Raw genomic sequence first — 19,015 nt, 5'->3', positions numbered from 1 at the left:
GTGACTCTAAAGGTTCACACGAAGTTTTTGTTGTTGTTAAGAAATTTTGTTTTGTTTTTCCCCTTTTTTGGTGTTGGGGTGAACTCCAGAGCCTGTACATGCTAAGCAGATGTTTTACTAGAGCTTTCTCCTGGCTCTTAACTTTTAGAATATTCCAAAAACGAAGTAGTTACTAAGAGAAACTTTAAATATAGATTTCCAAGTCTTGCAAATGCAGGAAATTCTAGCATTCAAAAGGTAGAATAAAGAATACTTCAAGTTTGAAACCAACTTGGCCTACACTGTGACTACTCCAGGTAAACCAGGGCTGTAATGGTGAGGTCCTATCTCAAAAACCATTTTTAAAAATTTTCCTAAGAATCACACAAGTAATAATTGTTAAAAACAAAAACCCCCAAAACCTTGACAAGTCTAACACCCAAGTAATAGCAAATTCTCTCTAAATATGAGAGATGGTTTCAGTTTTCATCTGGATACCTAATTTCCAGAGCCATGTATCTCTTATACTCCAAAATATATTTTTTAAACAACAATGTTTGGTCATGGTGTTTGCCACTGCAACAGAAAAGTAACTAGGACAGCAGCAATGCCAATATTTCCAGCTACTGAGAAGACTGAGGCTAGAGGATCACTTTAGTATAAAAGATTGCCTGAGCAACATAGCAAGACAGTTCCCTCTTCCTGAAATGACCTCACGATGCCATATAAACAACTTCCTCTATCATTCTATGCCCTGCTCATGTCACTCTAGCCACAAGTTAAACACTCACACACAGGGAACTTTGTCCTCAATGACACTCATTTCTTTCAGGATGATTCTCTAATGTCACCTTCAGCTCTCTTTCATTTACCTTGCTTACTTTTGTCTTCAAAGTTCTTATTCATCTCAGTGTTTGAAGCACATCACTAATAAGGAATGTGGTCAAAACTGAACTTTGAGATGTTCTCTAGACATCTTAAGCTTCAGTTTCTATTCTCAGGCTTTTCTACTTGCTTAATAAGACACAGTATCAAATCAATAGTTATCATGCCTATTCTAAGTTACTATTGCATTCTCTGACCTTTAACAGTCTTCCCTCCCTTCTTACAAACGCACAAAGTACATTTTATGTTCTCAGTTTATTTCATGGAAATCTTTGGATACAACTATAGGAAAGAATAAGCACACACCATACCCCCCCCCCCCCGCTTCAATAACTTAAAAGCAAATAGCAAAACAAAGGCACGGTGCTGCGAACAGCTGAAAGTTCACATCTTGATCTATAAATATGAGGCAGAGAGAACACAAAAGAAAGCCCAGTCTTTCTAAAAATTTTTATGCAAAATTCTATTCTCCTTCCATATATTAACGTGTTTCTACCTACAACACTTCTGCAAACTTAGTATATAAGTCTGCCTTTAGTGTATATATAGGTCTGTCATTTGGCACCTAATAACACTCTACTATCACTTCATAGAAGATGGAGTAAGAAGAAATCCATTTAACATCCTGCTATTTCAGTTTACTTGTCTAACACTGGACTTCCCCTATCTGTTCAATGCAACATTCAAACAATTTTACAGATACCTGAAACATTTTATGCAACCAACAAATATTTGTTGAATGACAGAAACCTGAAAATGCTAATCAAAATATACAAAATTTAAACCTAAGCTATATTTATAAATTCCTAGAAAAAATATTAATAATCTAGTGTTATTATCAACAATTCACCATATACTTTGAACACTCACTATTAATGTTACTCATACTCTTCTTTCTGAACACTTCACATTTTTTATTTAGAAATAAGTTAATTGCTTCTTAAAATGTCCATTAGTTATTCATACTGCAACTCTGAAGTCTCTCTTCCAGTAGTTATCTTCATATGAGGCAGAGAACACAAAAGTAAAGCCCAGTCTTCATGACTCACTACTGATAACTAGTGATCTAGTCTTTTTAAACTAATCTCACTTTTAAAGAAGGTATTAACTCCAGAACTGTACCTATTTTCCCCTCAAGTTTTTATTTATTAGAGAAATGTTTTATTTGGATAGTCAAACCTATTAATTTTCCCTCTTGTCACTTTATAACTTTGGTGTCATTTTAGAAAATCTATTTCCTTACATCCAAACAATATTTTTCTTGTCCAAGAGCAACATGACATAAATGACAAATGGGTGTGTGAACAACTTGGAGGACTCAGTCCTCTCCTTCCACCACATGGGGTCAGGGACTGAACTTAGGTCACCAGCCTTTGTAGCAAGCATCTATGGAGTAAAGCCATTTCACTGACAACCTATGTATTTATTGTAACCTTTGACCCTAATGTCTGTTCACAGTGAACAGACTAAAAAACTCATATATACAACCAATGTTAAAAAAAAAGAAGAAAAAAAGACAGGTTTACCAGTAAAAACTGTCTAGTCAATTACTTACTTGCAATGCCAAATGCACATCCAATTTCCAAAGTTCAGATCTGTTTTATCTGGATTTTCATCTTCAGTTTGCTTTCTTGAGTTACACCAAAGCTGCAAACAGCTGGAACCAGTTAAAAGACGATTACCTAAATAAATATACATATATATGAACAGCATTTATTATGTAAGTTGTTAGCACTGAGTTAAGATATATACTCAATGATTTCTTATAATACTATAAAGTACGATAGAGTACCTAAAAAAGAAACTGCAAAAGAATAATTTGGGGTTGGCTAGATGGCTCACTGGGTAAATGCATTTGCTTCCAATTCTAAAGACCTGAGTTCTATTCCCAGAATCTTCATGTTGGAAAGATAGAACCAACTCCTCCAAGCTGTCCTCTGATCCCCATATAGCATGTGCACACCCATACATACGTACACATAAATAAGAAATGTAATCTTGATAAACACATATATATATTAAAAACAAAAGAATAATTTAAGAGCTTGGATCTGTCAACTACTATAGGAGGGAATGATTCCATGAATCTTGTACCCTTCCCTTGGGGAGTCTAACCAGACAATGGTAGCTGGGGCAGGGCCAATGAGGAACCACCCCTGCTTGACTATCTACAGGTTTTCATTCCTGAGAGAGAAAAGACACTTTATTTTGTGTTATAGTCACTGGGAGAGAGCCCATACTCTTGGAAATAATCTCTCATTCAGTATGCTCAAAACCCTCATAAAATGCAATGAGGAAAGAAAGAAGGAAAGAGGAAGGGAGGGAGGAAGAAGGGAGGAAGAAAAGAAGGAGGAAGGAAGAAGAAAGCAAGGAGGGGAGTGAGAAGAAGAGGAGGAGGAGGAGGAGGAGGAGGAAGGGGAAGTTTGAAAAAAGAAAGGAAACCCAGGTGTGGTGGCGCATGCCTTTAATCCCAGCACTTGGGAGGCAGAGGCAGGTGAATTTCTGAGTTTGAGGCCAGCCTGGTCTACAGAATGAGTTCCAGGACAGCCAAGGGTACACAGAGAAACCCTGTCTTGAAAAAAAAAAAATAGAAAGAAAGCAAAAAAAGAGAAAAAAGTGTTAGTCTAGAAAAAAGCACAAACTTTAGGACAGAAATTTAGAAATGTATTTAACTCATTTACTTAGCCATGCAAATTGGGTCTAGTTGGACAATCTTTGAATTTCAGTTTTCTTATATTCAGAGCTTTTTAGAGTTGTAAGGATTAACTGAAACGTGTACAAAGTCTGTACAAGGACCCCTGCAAAATAATTTTCATACACCTTAGAAGAATGGGATGTGGTTGTCTCTTTCTTGAATACCTGGACTCCTACCTTCTTTTGAACAGAGAATGAAACAACCACAACAAAACAATCCTCTGATAAGGAAAGGCCAGGGTGTAGGAGTATTTGTAGCTTAAATTCTCGCTTTCAAATGTTAACAGCCGTGTAATTACACTACTCAGCTGTAGAGACCACGAGAGACAGACCACATGAAGAACAAAGGTAATACACTAAAATTAGCCAAAGGTTCAGGTATGCAAAGTCTTTCTTGGTTCCTCTACATGCTACTTAAAAGTAATAACACACAGGTAAGAGATACACATCCCACAAAACCCTACAGCAATTCTGACCCACAAAACATAAGCAGAAAAATTAATGCTGCTTTCTGCTATAAAATATTTATTTTTATTTTGTATGTGCACATCCTTTAGAATGGAATTACAGATGCTTATGGGCCACCATGTGGGTGCTGGGAATAGAAATGGGATCATCTGGAGAATAACCAGGTCTCTTAACTGGTAGCCATCTCTCCAGCCTCTCCAGCCCTACGACATGTATTTTTTAATGCAAATACATAGCATAATACAGAAATCTTATCTCAGAATTAATTTAATCTATTCTGCCCTAATTGTTAAAAATCTATCAAAAGTCAGGTCAACAAAATCTTATTTTCCAGAGAGAAGTATCTTTTCCCAAAAGTAATAGGTATTCTGTATATCATTTATCATGTCCTGTCATTTACTAGAGCTTGTATTGCCTTCATTTCAATATAAATTATAAAAGGGCACAATTTGTCTTATTTACTTTTGTACTCACCACTGTCACACAGATAAAATTGTTCTAGTTATTCTTGTTAATTTCCTTACCTGCGGGATCCCAGGTTATATTATGTGCTATTGAGTCCAGAAAAAATTGGCCACTTTTCTGCCACTGACTATAAAATTCCTAAAATCAGAAAAAAGTCACTTAGCTAATTATGATTAGCATTTTTTAAACAAATGAACATGTCATGTTTACTGTGCTCATAATAATGCAGTTGTTTTTAGGAACAATACAATTATGTCAGGAGAATATGAGTTACATCAGCACTTCCCAACCTGTGGGTCACAACCATCAGGAAACACATATTTCACATCACCTTTGGAACTAAGACACTGCTCAGTAGCAAAACTACAGTTATGAAGTAGCAACAAAAATGATTTTATGGATAGGGGTCACCACAACATAAAGAGCTGTATTAAAGGTTCACGGCATTAGGAAGGTTGAGAATCACTGAATTAGATAATAAAGACTATTTTTTTAAAAGACTATTCAGACTACCTGCTGCTAGGGTCTAAAAGTCTATTCTTAGTATAAATAACCAGTAAACATATATTTTATACCAAACATTGCTTACATTATTTGTATTTTATTAAAGTCTAAAATTTAACTTTAAGTGTGTATATAAGGATCAACTAATTTAAATATCTTTCTCAATCTCTCATCTCTAAGATATATTACTTCCTTAATATAAAACTTTCCCATTCTTTCAACCATCTTTTATTTGAACCTACAAATCAGTAAAAATGAAAGAAAAAGAAAAAAATCATGTGACACTATATACACATATTACAACTAGGGGGTATCATTACCACTTTTAAGAGAGAATTCCTGCAAATTGTCCTCTGGCCTCCACAGGTGGTCTCTTCCCAGTTAAATAAATGTAATAAACACTTTAAAAGTACAGTTTAGTACTGTCAATTATTTAATGCAGCAGTAAAGGCTTCTAATACTGGATAAACTAGATAATCCACAGATGCTAACAGAAATCAGAGAGAATTTTGGAAGCTCTTCATGAAACTGAATGCTCATGAGTGCTCAGCATAACGGCACTTGCCTGTAAACACAACCCTTCAGAGGCCGAGACAAGACAACTGGGAGTGCAGAGCTAATCTGGACTCACAGTAAGTTCTGTACTTGTCTTGTGCTACATGGCAAGATTCTGTTTCAAAAAGACCAATAAAGTGTAAGGGGGACAGGATAGAGAAAAGGCAATTTATAAGACAGTATTGTCTCAAATAAAAGCAGTCTCAAAATGATCAGAAGTTATATAAGCGTATTTCCACCATTAAAACACCACTTAATTATCTACATTTCTTATCTTTAATATATCATCCTTGTAACAACTCTATCAAAAATGAACAAATCCCAGTTAATTTCAAAGTTGAGCAAAGAGGGTCATAAGGTGGTCTCTATTAAAATCGCATAGGAGCCCAGTTTGGTGGCAAAATCCCAGCACTCCTGAAGCAGAGCAGACAGATCTCTGAGCTCCAGCCCAGCCTGGTCTACATAGTGAGTTCCAGGACAGCCAGGGCTATACAGAGAAACCCTATCTTGAAAAAAAGAAAAAAATTAAGTTCACATAAGTAAAAGCAACAGAAAAAACAGACAACAGTTCTAAGACTAAAGGATGGACCATCCAGAGACTACCCCACCCGGGGATCCATCCCATAATCAGCCACCAGACCCAGACACTATTGCATATGCCAGCAAGATTTTGCTGAAGGGACCCTGATATAGCTGTCTCGAGTGAGGCTATGCCAGTGCCTGGCAAATACAGAAGTGGATGCTCACAGTCATCTGTTGGATGGAACACAGGGCCCCCAATGGAGGAGCTAGAGAAAGTACCCAAGGAGCTGAAGGGGTCTGCAGCCCTATAGGTAGAACAACAATATGAACTAACCAGTACCCAGGAGCTCTTGACTCTAGCTGCATATGTAGCAGAAGATGGCCTAGTCGGCCATCATTGGGAAGAGAGGCCCCTAGATCTTGCAAACTTTATATGCCCCAGTACAGGGGAACTCCAGGGCCAAGAAGTGGGAGTAGGTGGATAGGGGAGCAGGGTAGGGGGAGGGTATAGGGAACTTTCGGGATAGCATTTGAAATGTAAATAAAGAAAATATCTAATAAACAAAAACCAGACAGCAGTTCTACAATTTCTAAGCCTATCCCTCCAGTTCCCCATGCTGATGCTTTCATGTGGCTTAGGAATCACTGGTTTAATCTTCACGGTGACTACAAAGACATGGAGAAGAATATGGCCTGTTATACTCAAGAGCACTAAAACACATGAAATCTAAGTACATACTCCCAATATTTATAAACGACTAGTTAACAAACTTTCTAATTTCTTATATACTTTCCTTATAAAGAACAGCATTTATTCATCTGACAGCAACTGTATTACATAATAAAAGCAAAAAAGAAAGTCCTAAAAATGTTGTAATACTGAAAACAAATCATGTAACTGTATGAATAAACATATGAAAAGGCAGAAAACTTAAGATTGCTGTATAGACCAAATAATAAGGTATCTCTTGGCTCAACAATGGTTTCTGACAGTAGCAATAAAGTAACTTCCAAACTTTAAGTTATTGACACTTTATATGATATCAAATAAAACTGTTAGAAGGAAAACAGAACACTTTATATTTTGTTGACAAAATATAATCTAATTCAATTCTAATGAAAAATTTAATTATATTTTAATATGAAAATTGAACTTAACATGTGTCTTCAATTATAGTCCATAACTTATACTATGGACTTATAACTTATATTTAGTATGGTCATTTTGATTCTTTCATACTAGATCTATTTCAATTCCTAAAAGAAAAATAATAAAATACTGACCAAGTTTTTCCTTTTTTTCGGCAAACTGACTGGTTCAAAAACAGAGATAACGTTCCCATAGGATGCTGCAATCTTTTAAAAAGAAAAACAAATATAAATTAAAAATACCTATAGATCAAAAGAACAAATAACTATTGCAGTTATATTTAAAATATGCAAGCATATGATTTCACCCATCAGTATTTAAGAATATCAATCTAGAAGACATCACATGATGTTAGAACCCCAGCACTGCTACCTTTTTTATGCACACTCAGAGACTTCTCTGTCTGCATTTATAATACACATAACACCATCTTTTGAATAGTCCTATGGTCAAGAAATGAAAAGAACAGCCATAAAATGCTTAGCATGTATAATAATGACAACTATTTCCTCACAGAGGAAGCATGTAAATACAGTCTTTGCCAAATACAAACTCTGACATGATTTTAAAATGAGTTTTAAGGTTATCTATCGTTGGAGTTCCTAATTTTCCCAACAAATAATTTAACTCAATAAAAATAAAACAAGACCTATTCTTTATAAACACAATGAGTACAATTCTTAACATTTATGTTTTTGAAATTTCTTCCTTTTTCGTTTTTTATTTTGTGGAGGGCAGGAACACATAATTTGATCCCAGGTCTCTTACACAGAGATACTTACACAGTATACTGAAAATGAGCTACATATTTAATTCCTTCTTGTAAGTCAGCAACTACGATAGCTTGAATGAAACTATCAAAACATTAGAAATCAACTAGACATGATGGCACAAACCTGCCACCTCAGAATTTAGAAGAGTAAGGGAAAAGAATCATAGATCAGCATCAGATACACAGTTAAGACCCTATCTCAAAAACAAAAGTTAAACCAAACAGGCAACAAATAAGTAAATAAACAAATAAATAAATAAGGCAGTCAGCTGGGCATGGTGGAGGCAGGCTGATCTCTGTGAGTTCAAGGCCAATCTGGTCTACATAGTTCCAAATCAACCAGATTAAAAAAAAAAATGTAGAGTTAAATAAAAGAACAATATGTTCTAATGGAAAGAAAGAGATGAGGATATCATGTATACAAAAATTCAAAATAAGTATGCTAAATAAACTGAGTTTATAGAATACACAAATCAGCTGCACTGTGTTGAGCTAAGAAATACTGGGCCCGAAGTATGAGTTGGTTTTGAAAATTAAGTATCCATCCAATTTTAAAATGAAGGCATATTATCAATACAGTTATTTACAGGTGACTCATGACCAACTTAGCTAGAAGTGTTCTTTGTAACAGAATGATGAACATAAGACTAAAAGATAGGTCTGAGCCTTATTATACAATGATTCATGCCATTGTGAACAATTTGAATTTTTCCAAGATAATAAGAAGTTTTGAAGCTGAAAAAAAAACAAGAAATATACAGGTACAGTCTCTCAGACTAATTTGGTGGTTATACAAAGAAAAAATGTTAATGATATATGTTGCTGACATCAAATAGTGTTTTCTTTCTTAAAGACAGTCAGAAGTACCTTAGTACCAGAACCTAAAAAATTTTCTTCCTGATACTTTATAGACCTATTCACCTATCCTTAAGCAACCCTGTGATCCCCTATTCCTAGGAGGCCACCAGATGGATATCAAATTTAGTCCAGATACAAGATGGGCTCAGCATACTACAGCACAGAACTCCTGAATTCAAGAAACCCTCCTGCTTAGGTCTCCCGAGTAGCTAGGACTACAGATATGTGCCATCATGCCTGGCTTCCTAATACTTTAAGAAAAAAGGGCTTTGACCATAGCACTACCTATTAATAAGAAAACTTACTTTTTATTAGTTTGATCATAAAATCAAATTACTTCCTCCTAACCTAGATAATTGTATAACTTAGTGAATCTTCATGAAAAGCTTTTGCTGGAAGCTATCACATTTCCAACATTACTTAGCTCTATGAATCTGGATATTTAAGTAAGTTTTTAATAATAACAAAAGATTACAGAACTAAAGAGCTAGACAAGCAAACACTAAAACCATGAAAAAAAAATCCTCACAGTTTTAGAATCCTAAAAAGAAGAACATGTCAAGGTCTAAACAAGAGGCAGATATATGAGAGATATTTGCAACTACATTGAAAAGAAGACCTATAAAGTGACAAAAGACAATGGAAGTACAACAAATAGATAAAGACTGACATAGAAACACCTTTTATCAATAGTATCATAAAGTACCTAACATGGTGACGTATGCCTTTAATCCCAGCACTAAGGAGGCAAAGGCAGACAATCTGTGAGCTCAAGGCCACCTGGTCTACAAAGCAAGTTCCAAGTTAGGCAGATCTTGTCTCAAAAACCATATAACTAAGCCTAGTCGGCTATACTTACTTGGTGCTATTTTTAGGAATGTATGTTGCCTAGTATGATGCCGAGCAGGATACTCCACAGAGATATCAACAAGAACTATGCTGTGTTGTATTTGCTGTTATTTTTTTCTATTTATTTATTTTATTATTATTTATTCAACTTACTATTTTTACTTTTCATATACATAGTTCTAACAGTTTTTAATTCCATATTTTAGTTTATGTACCCTTTCTGTTTTCTAGAAGTTACTAGAATAAAGTCTACCTACAAATGACTACCAAATGATTTGTCTTTTGATAATAATGCTATTTTTTTCCATTTTAAGGAAACTAACATCTCAAGAGATCTTAGTTTTTTATCAATTCTGTATTCCAATGCCAAAACAATAAGCTTTCAGATGTTTATAAATAATAAGTACTATGCTTCTATCTCATTTAGTAAAGATTATACTACATCTTAAAATTACACAAAAATGGAGTTCCTAACTGGGTATAATAGTTTATGCCTATAATCTCAACATTCAAGAGACAGACAGTAGGACTGCAGAAAGTTCAAGGCTAGCCTGGGCTGCATTGTGATTTCTAGGACAAGCTAGGTTACAGTGTGACCTTGTCTCAAAAGTCAAAACCAGGTGAAGAGATGGCTCAGCAATTAAGAGTACTTGCTACTTTTGTAAAGGGCCTAGGTCTGCTTCCAGAATCCAGGTCAGGCAGCTCACAACCACCTGTGAAGTCCAGGTCCAGGTGATCCAAACCCTCTTCTGACATCCATGGTTGTGCCCCACCCCTACCACCCCACCCTTACAGAGTCCACATAAATACACTCAGGCATACACATAAAATAAAAATAAATATTTTCAAACAACAACAAATCACCACCAGAATTCCTGACATTCTCCAAAATTCATCTTGGAGAGCCAAAGAAATGTATAGCTTTGTCCTTGGAAGGGTCTTGGAGATAGATATTTCAGAGATTATTCTGATAAAAATCTACATGTTACCACAAGATTACCTTGCCTTGTTGCATTGAACAGTCTACACATCCCACTTGAATATTTCCATGCTTAGCGCCTGGGATGATCTGTAATCTTTCAAAATTACTTCCCAGTATTACAATGTCACATCCAGATGCATAGGCCTAAAAGGTAAAATAAAAATGATAAACATTTCAAAAAGTATGTACAAAACTGGTATTACACATTGTTTAAAACATAAATTTTAACTGCCTCTGAGACAGCCTTTGTTACAACTATTTTCTTTCCTTCCTATATATAACTCAACTACAAAAACCAACCCCATGTGAAATTCACATGCATTTCTTTCATCTTCGTTGAATGTCCTCATCCTATTTGTAACAAAATCATCTGTCTGTTGTCCTACTGTTAACAATCCAATTGCTTAAATCCCTGTCTCTGTTTTCAACCCCTGCCCCAAAATGACTTCTGAAGAAGTTTACTGAATCAAGTTATAATCACTGTTTAAATTTTAGTTTCCTACTACACTTGCAATAAAGTCCCTAACTCCTTTCTTCCTATGAAAATACCCTACGTGATTATCCTTCTATAAATCCATCTCAGGCACTTTTGCCTGTTTCCTTCCCTCTCCTTTCAATGCTCTTCCTTCTGTTCTTTTTTCCATTTAAAATCAAACATATCTAACACTATATAATCCAAAGATGCAGGAATCTGTTCTTAAGAAGGACCACCTGACCATAAACATGCTTAGTCTTTAGAGCAGTTGATTCCATCCCAGGCTCTCTCTTTTTCTTACTTATTCTCATGTATTTACTACTCCCTACCTCTCTAATTGCTTGGGAATGCAATGACAAAGGATATCAGAAATAAAGAACTAGGCTACAGTTTAAAAATAAAAACATAGGGGCCATAGGTGGTGACACATACATTTAATCCCATCACTTGGGAGGCAGAGGCAGAATCTCAGTGAGTTTGAGGCCAGCTTGATCAACATAGTGAGTTCCAGGCCAGTCAGGACTATATAAAAAGACCTTGACTCAAAATTAAATAATTAATTACAGGAGGAACAGACTAATCTGACTAGAGACTTCTACTCTAAGGCTTTAGGAATGAGGAGCAGATAAATATTAAGACCTTTTCCACAAAAGCAGGAGTTGAAAAAGTTGTTTGAATAAATCTGCCAAAGTATTTGGATGTAAGAGAAACAAAGTATTTAGGATTCCTACTGTGCAAATTGTGAATATTATAGATATACCTCAAGTTTAAGAAGGCAGTTCTACAGCAAAACTGGCAGGAGACTAGAGACATTTATTAAAATACCCAAAGAGGTCACACTTATCTTAATTTGCCTTCTGCTCTGGCAGCATTAAACTGAAGATATGCATAACTGCATTCAAGGACATAGGTTAAAGGGCTATTTCATTGAGGGAGTAGAGATAAAGACAAACGAAGAGATCTGAAAACTATTTAGGAGGTAGACTCAACAGGACTTGAAAAACAAAGTTGGAGGAGGGGCTGATGATTCTACCAAGCCTCAAGCTTAGAAAACCAGCTAGGGCTGGGTGGCAGTGGCACATGCCTTCAGTCCCAGCACAATGGAAGACGCAGAAGGATCTCTGAGTCTGAGGCCAACCTGGTCTCAAAAAAAGAGAAAAAAAGAAAAAGACAGGCAGACAGAACTTGCAACTATTTTCAAAAGGTAACTGAAATAGGGAAACAAACAAAAACAAGGTGGAAAACTGAGTCTAAACAATGAATTTGAGTGTGAAATCTTTAAGTGAAAAATCCATGGATCATTTAAATTTATCAGTTTGGAATTCTAAGATAGGTTTCTTACCACTGAAGGTAATATACTCAGGAAGTGTACATTGTCAGCACTAAGTATGGATGAATTACAAAAGGAAAAGTATTATTTTATTTTATGTCAGTATTCTACAGAAAATATTAAGAAATCTAGATTCTAATTAATGGTGTCTCTTTTTAAATCACTGTGTCTTGTAAACTGAGCATTTTCTCCGTCCAAAAAACAAAAGCTATTAATAGGTCAGGATTAGAACACTCACAGAATATCACAAAAAGAATGAGGTAAGCATGACTGTAAACAAGGAAAAGAGTTTTGCCCGATGTACCTAGTGTACCAACTGGTTTTGTGTGTCAACTTGACACAGGCTGAAGTTATCATAGAGAAAGGAGCTTCAGTAGAGGAAGTGCTTCTCCATGAGATCCAGATATAAGGCATTTCTCAATTAGTGATCAAGGGGAGAGGGCCCATTGTGGGTAGTACCATCTCTGGGCTGGTAGTCTTGGGTTCTATAAGAAAGCAGGCTGAACAAGCCAGGGGAAGCAAGCCAGTAAGTAACATCCCTCTCCATGGTCTCTGCATCAGCTCCTGCTTCCTGACCTGCTTGAGTTCCAGTCCTGACTTCCTTTAGTGATGAACAGCAATGTGGAAATGTAAGCTGAACAAATAAACCCTTTCCTCCCCAACTTGCTTCTTGGTCATGTTTGTGCAGGAATAAAAACCCTAAGACAAATTGGTACCAGGAGTGGGGTATTCCTGTGGCAACCTGATCATGTTTTGGGGAGGACTGGAGAAAGACTTTGGAACTTTTGGGCTAGAAGATACATTAGATGTTAAGTATTCTGTGGGATGTTGTGTTGGAGCTTGGAAGATAATGTTAAGAACAGTGCCTGGCTTGTGAAATTTCAAAGGGAAGATTAAAGACTCTTATCAGAGCTGTTGCTATTTTGATTGTGAAGAATCTGTGGTTTTAGTTAGCCAGGACTGAAGAATCAGCTGTGATTAACAAGATACCAGAACTACTAAAGAGAAAACTTTACATTACTGGGATTACTAATGCTGATTAGCTGGAGCTAAGAAATTATCGGGGATTAAGAAGAGACCAGCATCATTTAGGTGACATCTTCTGGGAAGTGTTTTCTGAGAGGACAGAGGCTGTGCTCCAGACATAGCCAAGGTTATACCTTGTGCTGTGGCTGGACTTGGTAATGTGTAAGAGTCACCCAGGTGGTACTGGTTTTGAAGGCATGAAGGGGTCATGAAGAGCAGCTAAGGCTGAGCACTGTGAGAGGCCTCAGAAGGCCACTGGTGAAGGTGTGGCCTCAGTTGCCACTGATGGCACAGGACTGAAGGGGTCATGCAAAGAAACTGAGGCTTTGGCACCATGAAAAGAGCCTATGAGAGGCTATTGCTGAAGCCTCCTTACAGTGGAAGACAGCAGTGTTTTGGAGATGCCAGTGCCATGAGATGACCACTAAGAACAACAGCAGCAGTGGAGTACAGGCAGCTGGAGCCTAGAAGATCATGAGTGAATCCCAGACATTAGACAGTTGGAGTTTAATTTTACTTTTGATTGTGACTGTGCCCTGATATTTTTCCCTTTTGAAGGAAGAAAGTATTTTAGTGGAGCCCACAGTTAAAAGACTTTGAATTTTAAAAGATACTGGATATTTTAAAGAGATTAAACTTTTAATATGTAAAGACTGTGGTACTTTTTAAAGTTATTTAGATCTTGGGGATGAATAAGAAAGTAAGGGTTGAGGTTTAATAGTGATGTGTTTGTGTGTCAGTTGATAAAGGGCCAAATGTACTGTTCGGTTTTGTGTGTCAACTTGACACAAGCTGGAATTATCACAGAGAAAAGAGCTTTAGTTGAGGAAATGCCTCCATGAGATCCAGCTGTGGGGCATTTTCTCAATTAGTGATCAAGGGGAGAGGGCCCATTGTGGGTAGTACCATCTCTGGGCTGGTAGTCTTGGGTTCTATAAGAAAGCAAGCTGAACAAGCCAGGGGAAGCAAGCCAGTAAGTAACATCCCTCCATGGCCTCTGCATCAGCTCCTGCTTCCTGACCTGCTTGAGTTCCAGTCCTGACTTCCTTTAGTGATGAAGAGCAATGTGGAAGTGTAAGCTGAACAAATAAACCCTTTCCTCCCCAACTTGCTTCTTGGTCATGAAGTTTTTGCAAGAATAGAAACCCTGACTAAGACACCCAGTGTCTCCTAATTCCTCACTTTATGTTGATGATAAAATGTGTAACAAATGAACTGTGTTAAAATTTCAAGGACTTTTAGTAAAAATATTGTATTGAGAATCAAATCTAAATTATTAAAGCAATTATTAACTGCATTGCAATAAGCTTCTGTACCCACTCATCAAATCAACCACTATTTATAAAGTACTTTCTAATACAAACTAAATGAATTAGATACAATGAATTATAACCTTAATTGAATTAAGAGTTGACATTTCACATAACAAACACCAAACAGAGCTCCATTAAAAGATGATTTTAAAAATTTAGATGGCCGGGTGTGGTGGCGCACGCCTTTAATCCCAGCACTCAGGAGGCAGAGGCAGGCGGATTTCTGAGTTCGAGGCCAGCCTGGTCTACAAAGTGAGTTCCAGGATAGCCAGGGCTATACAGAGAAACCCTGTCTCGGGGGAAAAAAAAAAAAAATTAGATGTTAATAGAGAACTTGCTAAAACAAAACAAAACAAAAAAACCAACTAATGACCTATGGCCTCAGCTAGTCAGCAAATAGTGTATGTGTGTATGTGTGTGTGTGTGTGTGTGTGTGTATGTGTGTGTACATGCATGTGTGTCTGTGTGCTGGAGTCCTGGGCAGTGTGGCAAAGCCCTGCCTCAAAAGAAAAAGTGAAAGCAGTGTTAAGGACAGAGTTCAGTAATAGAAAGCTTCCATAGCATGTAAGCATATGCATAAGGCCCACTGGCTTGATCCTTAGAATAAAAACAAAAGCAAAATTTAAAAAGTAAACAAAAACAAAAGCAGGCAAACAAACCACAAAGCAATCTAACTATAAAGAACCATGCTTCAAACCAAACCAGGTTATGACTCAAGTACTAAGTATCACTATTACCTCAGTAACTGTCTAGGCACTCACAATGAAGCCACTGAGGATACTTAAGCAAAGCAAGACAGCTTAATAATGAAATAAAGGAATTCCGAAAGCAGGAGTCACACGGTCATTGCCCACTAGAAGCTTTCTAAGGGCAAATCCAAACTAGTGTGATGGCACTTGACATAATTGGGAAAAAAATTTGAATGTTTTGATATGCTAACCTATATTAGTAATTGCGCATTTTAAAACATAAAAATTGTCATTCAAATTCAATTTGAAGTCTGTCAAAACTTTAAGCAGGAACCAGAGTCTTGATCTTGGAAATCCTTCAACATAAGTATTGCACTACTTGCAAGTGTGTAAAGGGAAGAACTGCAAACACGGACGCATCTACAGAGAAACCATGAAGCACCACCACGGATGAAAGAAGCCTTCAAGGGGAGGCTGCAAATCTCAAGTCCATACTTCAGGTACAGCTGCAACATGAAGATTTTAATCCTTTGTACATTATGTATCATTAATTTTGCTCTTGCTAAAAAAATAAAAATAAAATAAAAATTCAAAAGCCAGGGGAGGGTGGAGCTTGGCGAAATGCTTGACTAGAATGAATGCCACAGACCTGATTTGATCCTCAGTGCCATCACTGACATTCTTCCAAAAAAGGTTAAAAACAAATCTCAAGGAAGGAACAACAGACTGTTCATAAACATGAAGGAGAAAATGGGCAAAGACAAAGAAATATGAGCTGCACCCATTTATTCAGGAAAGTAAGCGCAAGAAACTTGCTGAAATGGAACTCCAGAAGGCTGCAGGAGGAAAAAGCAGGACCATAATCTTTAAACTGTCGCCAGAATTAAAGGGACCTGGGATCTGTATACCAAACTAATGTAGTTATATTATATGTGTTTAAGTATCTAATGTGTAGATAAATGTGTGTATAACTTATGTGATTACATGCTTATCTAGAAGCAATCTACAACCAGCTTAGAGGAAGGTCATCACAGCTTGCTTTAAGGAAAAACTGACTTTAAAAACAGAAGTGGGCAACAAGTTACATGCTAGTATATGGTTGCTATTTAACCCTTAGCTCCTAAAAACTAGCATGAAAGCAATTTGCCAAGGTTTTATATTTTATAGACTAATGCATGTAGTTGTATTGACGGGCTGTCAATTTATACATGCTTTGAAGTACCCACACTGCCTTATGTGCATTCAGAATGCCTTTTTCAAAAGTTCTTAGCATTTATTTGCCTTGGAGAAAGCTCTCATTAAGCTTAGGGGATGGCAGAAAATGACAATACATCATTATCCTAGAATCTCTCACTGGAAAGACATTCAGTGAAACCTCGTTGGCAATGCTTCCTTCCTTAAGGAGAGATAGCACTATCCAGCTATGGGGTGACAAATGCGAAGACGGGATCTCCTCCCCTCACTTCCCCTGAGAATTTTAGACTAGGCAAACATCAAGAATTAGAATCTTGACAAGTGCTAGTGTCATGTGCCACTCCACTGGGAAGTCACAGGCTAGCACAACTCTAAAAGTACAGTCTAAGCATTAAATGCCTAAAGCACATTAAATGCTGAGTACTGCTTATTCTAACAAAAGTCTGAGTCTCTCTCTCTCTCTCTCTCTCACACACACACACACAGAGAGAGAGAGAGAGAAATTAAGATTTCTAAGTCTGGGGCATGTTAAGCTGTTTGTGTTTTAGTTGTACAAAATTAAATTTTACATTTAATAAAAAAGTTGTAGCTAAACACATCAGCACTATAAATATGTTCAGACTAGAGGTCTGACATCCACTACTGACTTGTGACTTAAAACTATTAGAAAAGCTAAACTAAGATGGAAAAGTGTCAGTAAACCCACGAAGGCAGAAATGTGAGACTCTCTTTTTTCCAACAGCTGGAAATAGAATAGAAAAGACAAGCAAGTCACACTGGCTAAAGCTTAACTTGCCCTTAGCAAACAGGAGACAGGCTGAAGATGCAAAGGTGAAACCCTCGGGAATTACCTCGAACAAAACTTTTCAAGGACTACAAGGCCGTTGCCTAAGTAACTCAAAGGACGTGAGGAATGAATGGAGACTATTTTCTTGGCAAAGTTTTTCATCGGTGAACTTTTAAGGGAAAATAAATAGAAAGGCGCCGCTTTCATTCTATTGTCATTTAAACTAGCTTAATAATCAGTAACCATTTTAAGACACCCACTCTTTTAACTACAAAGACTTGACCTTAGAACCTTGACCTGAAAAAAAAAAGCAGCAGCAGCAGCAAATCCGAACTACTGAATGTAAATGAATTCCACATTCCAGGCCTATGCAGCGGGAAAATCATCGCTGATCCCCCGAACCCCAAAGTCGTGATTCTTCTAACATTTTGGAGGAACTACTTTGGCCAGAAGAAGTCAGTCAAACATTTTCTTTCTTTCTTTTTAAGCCCCAAACCGCGCTGCCTGGAGCGGAGGCCGTGCGGCCTCTCCCGCGCTCACCGTGAAGCGCTGCTCGCCGACGCTGCCCACGGCGAAGCAGTGGTCGCCGGGGTTCACCGCGCCGGTCAGCACCTGGTGCAGGTTCATGGCGGCGTCCTAGTCCCGCAGCAGCCGCCGCCGCGGCCAGCTCATGCCCGTGCTCAGCCGTCTCCCTGCGCCTTCCCCCTAGGGGCGGCGGCCGCTCCTCCGCGGCGGTGCCAGGCGCCCGAAGCCGCAGACGTTCGGTCGGGGCCCGCGGCTCATCCCGAGCCGGGCGGCCGAGGCCTGAGGGGGGCGGGCCGGGGAGCGAGTGCGGCGCCGCGCTCGCTCTGCACCTGTCACGGCCGCCCAGGTAAAAGCCGGCGGGCGTCCGCTCACCGGGGCGCGGCCCGCGGGGACCGAGCTGTCCACACGATCCTCCCGAGCCGGGTCGGTGGGCCGCACAGCCCGAGAAGCGCGGCAGTCCGCGCTGCTCCTCACCAGAGCGGCCCCAGCCCAGCCGCGGCCCCGCCGCCCTCAGCAGCTGCCAGCGCTCGCTACGCGGCTCCGGCCCTTGCGCCAAAGTATCGCGAGAAGTCCTTCACGGCTCCCGAATGGCCAGTGGGACACACGGCAGCAACGCCTTTTCTAGTCGTGAGTGAGCCAATCCCGAGGCGCAAACGTACCTACTGCTCCGCCCCTTCCTGAAGAAAAGCCAATCTCTTTGAGGCTTGTGGAGGAGCCCAGGCTCACTTTGAGCCTAGTGTAAACACTGTAAGACCCAGGAGTTATCTAAAAGTAACCGAGCTGTGCTTCGGGTAAGGGATCAACCTAACAGTTAGGACAGAAAGTTCAACTGTGAGGAGGTGCAGGTTCCTTACTCCTAGTATGACTACAAGTCCCAAGATGCACCACTTCCCCCCCCCCCCCCCGGCGCCCCGAGGGAATCTGTAAAAGTGATGCTAGAAACCTCTTTTAGCCTTGTCGCGGTTATCTTTGCGCATTTCCAACTCATTAAGT

The 19,015-nt window shown here is 38.4% G+C and overlaps 1 protein-coding gene across 5 annotated transcripts in view; it reads right to left on the bottom strand.

The window, feature by feature from the left end:
- Dmxl1 (Dmx-like 1) overlaps window positions 1-18,624 on the bottom strand; it is a 132,884-nt gene extending 114,260 nt beyond the window's left edge. For 3 of the 5 annotated variants that reach the window (XM_006525916.4, XM_006525917.4, XM_006525918.4), the window contains exons 1-5: window positions 18,038-18,624; window positions 10,702-10,827; window positions 7,357-7,428; window positions 4,551-4,629; window positions 2,420-2,546 (exon numbers count right to left, since the gene is read on the bottom strand). In XM_006525916.4, coding sequence (XP_006525979.1) covers window positions 2,420-2,546; window positions 4,551-4,629; window positions 7,357-7,428; window positions 10,702-10,827; window positions 18,038-18,124 — 491 coding nt within the window. In that variant the 5' untranslated portion in view covers window positions 18,125-18,624. The remainder of the gene's footprint in view (window positions 1-2,419; window positions 2,547-4,550; window positions 4,630-7,356; window positions 7,429-10,701; window positions 10,828-18,037) is intronic. The other 2 variants (XM_030250455.1, NM_001081371.2) reach the window with 2 other exon arrangements.
- Window positions 18,625-19,015: the final 391 nt, after the last annotated feature.

Source organism: Mus musculus, chromosome 18, assembly GCF_000001635.26.
Source record: "Mus musculus strain C57BL/6J chromosome 18, GRCm38.p6 C57BL/6J".
NCBI classification, from domain to species: Eukaryota; Metazoa; Chordata; class Mammalia; order Rodentia; family Muridae; genus Mus; species Mus musculus.
The sequence above is the reverse complement of the archived record's forward strand: the minus strand, read 5'-3'. Positions and strand labels throughout refer to the sequence as shown.